This window comes from Coffea eugenioides, unplaced genomic scaffold, assembly GCF_003713205.1.
Source record: "Coffea eugenioides isolate CCC68of unplaced genomic scaffold, Ceug_1.0 ScVebR1_145;HRSCAF=597, whole genome shotgun sequence".
Taxonomy (NCBI): domain Eukaryota; kingdom Viridiplantae; phylum Streptophyta; class Magnoliopsida; order Gentianales; family Rubiaceae; genus Coffea; species Coffea eugenioides.
Window position 1 is genome coordinate 9,653 of NW_020861863.1, and position 3,590 is coordinate 13,242.

A 3,590-nucleotide genomic window follows, 5' to 3' on the forward strand; every position below is an offset into this window, starting at 1 on the left:
GCAATAAATGCTCTGGTTCAAGCAATAAATGCTCTGGTTCAAGCAATAAATGCTCTGCAAATATTCACAAGCCATGAATGCTCTATAACAAATCATAAAAATCATATTTCACAGGTATGAATAGCAATTAATGGGGTTTAGATCGAGTGCGATAAAGTACACCCTCGCCTAAGTGCCCATTCATAGTAAACTCATTTTTTGTATTGAGTTACACAGAAATCCTGATCACTCACCTAAAGAGCAAGTATAACGAGAGAAAGTACGGAAATGAATTCAAGTCGCCAGCTAGTGGGCCCCACCGGCTCCGTCTAGCCCGCCTTCGCCTGTAGCAGAAGGTTGAGCCATATCATCACACAAACAACTACTAAAGGATGCAAATTAAACAAAACGGCAAAATCGGCACATGCACGCGTGCGGAAACGGCAACGGAAACGGCCAGATTTGGCACCAAAAACCGTTTTGATCAGAAGTTAGGCTGGGAATGTCGGATCAAAGTGGGTGAGACACCGATTCGAAGCTATGAGGAAGGGCTACCATTCTCATGAAGACACCTTAATCTAGATCTGAATGGAAGCAGGTCGAAATTATGGAAAACCGTACCAGAAATTTACGTGTTCGGGTGACGAACAGGGTTTGTTTACTGGACCATAACTCACAGCTCACAAATCCAAATCAAGAAATTCCAAAGGCATTGGAAAGATAGGACATAAGGCTATAACATTCAGGTTTGGATCAAAATCTGAATCAATACAGAGCATGGAGAAAAATGGGTCCAAACATTCCTGTCAGAACTGTCCAAATTCGAAGGCAGTTCTGACAACCGATCTTGTTTTGGTCACAACTGGAGCTACGGGACTCGGATTTGGATGAACTTTATACCATTTCGAATCTGAAAATAAGATCTATATTTCTTATGAAGGGGTCAACACCCAGATCGTACGTTATCAAAACAGACAAAACAGGGCAGAAGCTAAATGCAGAACATACGTAAATTCCAGGGTACAAAACAGGTGCGAGTGTTTTGGCTATAACTCGGGCTACCTCAGTCCAAATCAAGTGATTCCAAAACCATAAGAAAGCTAAGAAACAGGTATACATTTCATAATAAGGCCTCAACAACCAATTCGGAAGCATTCCTGACCAAAACAACCAATTATAGAAGCAATTCTCCAATTCGGGTAAAACCAGGACAGCAATAGTAATTTCAACTTTTCTCATTCTACACTGCTCTGATTGACCTGAAATTTGGTAGGTACCTCTAAAATGTCATTCCCTACAACTTTCATGTTTTAATCCAAGGCCAATTCGGCCTCTAACTAGGAGATAAAAAACCGGACAGAATGTAGCTTCATGAACCCTAGGTTTTTCCATTTTCTTCCAAAACAAAAATTACTTGCAATCTTCCACTTTTTCCACCTTCTAGATACCTTATATACCATTTCCAATCATCATACAAAGCCATAATATATGAATCATATTAAATCAGAAAATTCATGATTAAATAGAAAATGTCATCAATCTTCACCATAAGTCCTTACAAACACTAGATACAAGGTAGATGAGAGTCTCTCCCTCCAAACAAAAACCACCAAGCACTTCAATCACTCCTAGTAAGTAAGTTTTATGAAGGAATTTGAGAAATAAATGGTTGGATTACAAGATTTGGGCAAGAAAATGGAGCAAAAATTGAAGAGCTCTCTTTCTTTTCTCTCTAGAGTTGGCCGACCAAGAAGGTGAAAATGAAAGACAAATTTTGGTCAAAATTGGTTTAGTAAAGGTAAAGAAAGACTAGTCAAATGCCAAGCTCCAATCACAAGGCAACATGTGTCCATTCCAAGCTTATCTCATTTCTTTTTGTCTCTCCAATACAAATATCTTAACACCTTGTAAAATAATATCACTTAATACAAAATTCCAACAAGTTGTAAAAAATATAATGCATTTACCGCACTTGCGGGTCCCACGTTCAAAATACGCTTTTAATTTCTCAAAAACTAACTGATACTAGAAAAATCATTTTAAAACTATCTTTGCTCATAAACTTTATCTGGGGAATTTTTTTAAGAAAGAAAATGTAGAAAAGGCGAGCAATTAAATAAAATAAACCCTAAAAAATTAGAAAATTTCCGGGTTCTCACTCTCATTCTTTTCGGGGCGTCACAAACTCCCCCTCTTAAAAGAATTTCGTCCTCGAAATTCATACCTTTGGTGTTCCTGATCGGCCTAGAAATGTTTCCCCTCGTCCCTGATTTATTTCCTCCCCTCGACTTCTGAGGGCACTGAGCAACTAGGTGTTCATTGCTACCACATCGGAAACATCGCCGATTTTTCTCTTTCTTCCAACAGGTATCTTCCGTATGGTTAGTGGCCCCACAAACATCACATACTCTTCTGGTTCCCAACATTGATTCCCCATGTGAGACACCACTTTGGGGCCCTTTTCCTGCCTGATCTTCCTTTGTTTTACCTTGATTCGGAGTCCCCACTGGTCGTGTACCACTGACTTCCTTACTTCTCTTACTAGGCGGCTCGCTTCTCGAGCTTTGCTCACCAGTGTAGGTATAGGTGTCAGATGGTGTCCTCTTCTTGTCACGGAAAGCTTTCACTTGACTCCTTGCCGTCTCTATTCGCTGTGCCTTTTCCAGGGTCTGGCTGAATGTATCCAACTGGGCAGCCACCAGTGCCTCTTGTATTTCCACGTTTAACCCCTGGACAAATCGACGAATTCTCTTTCGGTCTGTTAGTACTAACTCTGGAGCAAAACGGGAGAGTTTGGTAAATTGTGTCTCGTACTCGGCCACACTTAACGGCCCTTGACGCAGGCGGATAAAGTCCTCTTCTCGTCTTTCTTGAACAATCGGTGGCAAATACTTCTCATTAAACTCACGGGTGAAATTGACCCAAGTCCAGGGGGTCTGCTCTCGTTCCCACTTAGCCTTTATTACATTCCACCAAGCTCTGGCTGGTCCCTCAAATTGGAAGACAGCAAAAGATACCTGCCGTTCCTCTGAATACCCGAGCGCAGCGAATATATCCATCATGCGGTCCATCCATCTCTCAGCTAAGTCAGGGCTAGGTTCACCTATGAATTTCGGGGCTGCAAATTTTTGGAACCGTTCGAGGGCACGGTCCACTCCCTCGTGATTGCCCGAATTATTTACAGGGTTTTTGACACTATTCCCATGACCCTGACCCTGTTGGTCCACCATTCGTGCCAGTAATTCTGTCATCCGTTGTTTGGCTGTAGCTACTTGGTTATCAGCTTGGTGGTTCGAAATTTCATTTTCTACCCTTTCGGGTTCTGGTCTCCGTCCCCTACCTTTTCCTCGGCCTCGGCTTCGTTCCCTACCTCCATCGCGGCCACCGTCTTCCATTTGTTTTGAAAACTTTACCATATAAAACACACTAAATGATCAAACTTTTTGAACATGCATATACAGGTTTATGCCAAAGATATGCACAAATTAGCCAAAATGCAGTTAGTACCAAAACACTAAACATATTGATTTCAAAACAATTCAACAAGACAACAAAGTAATTCAAGTCAACGGTCCTAACGCAACTCTCCTGTAGAGCCCACCTAATCCACC

The 3,590-nt window shown here is 41.5% G+C and overlaps 1 protein-coding gene across 1 annotated transcript; it reads right to left on the minus strand.

Annotated features, from left to right (window-relative positions):
* Nucleotides 1-2,203: 2,203 nt before the first annotated feature.
* On the minus strand, nt 2,204-3,374 carry LOC113755389 (the record flags this gene model as incomplete). The annotated part of the gene is made up of 2 exons (XM_027299397.1): nt 2,997-3,374; nt 2,204-2,915 (listed from the first exon to the last, which is right to left on the minus strand). Coding segments are annotated over exons 1-2 (1,090 nt in total), but the record flags the coding sequence as incomplete, so codon positions are not given.
* Nucleotides 3,375-3,590: the final 216 nt, after the last annotated feature.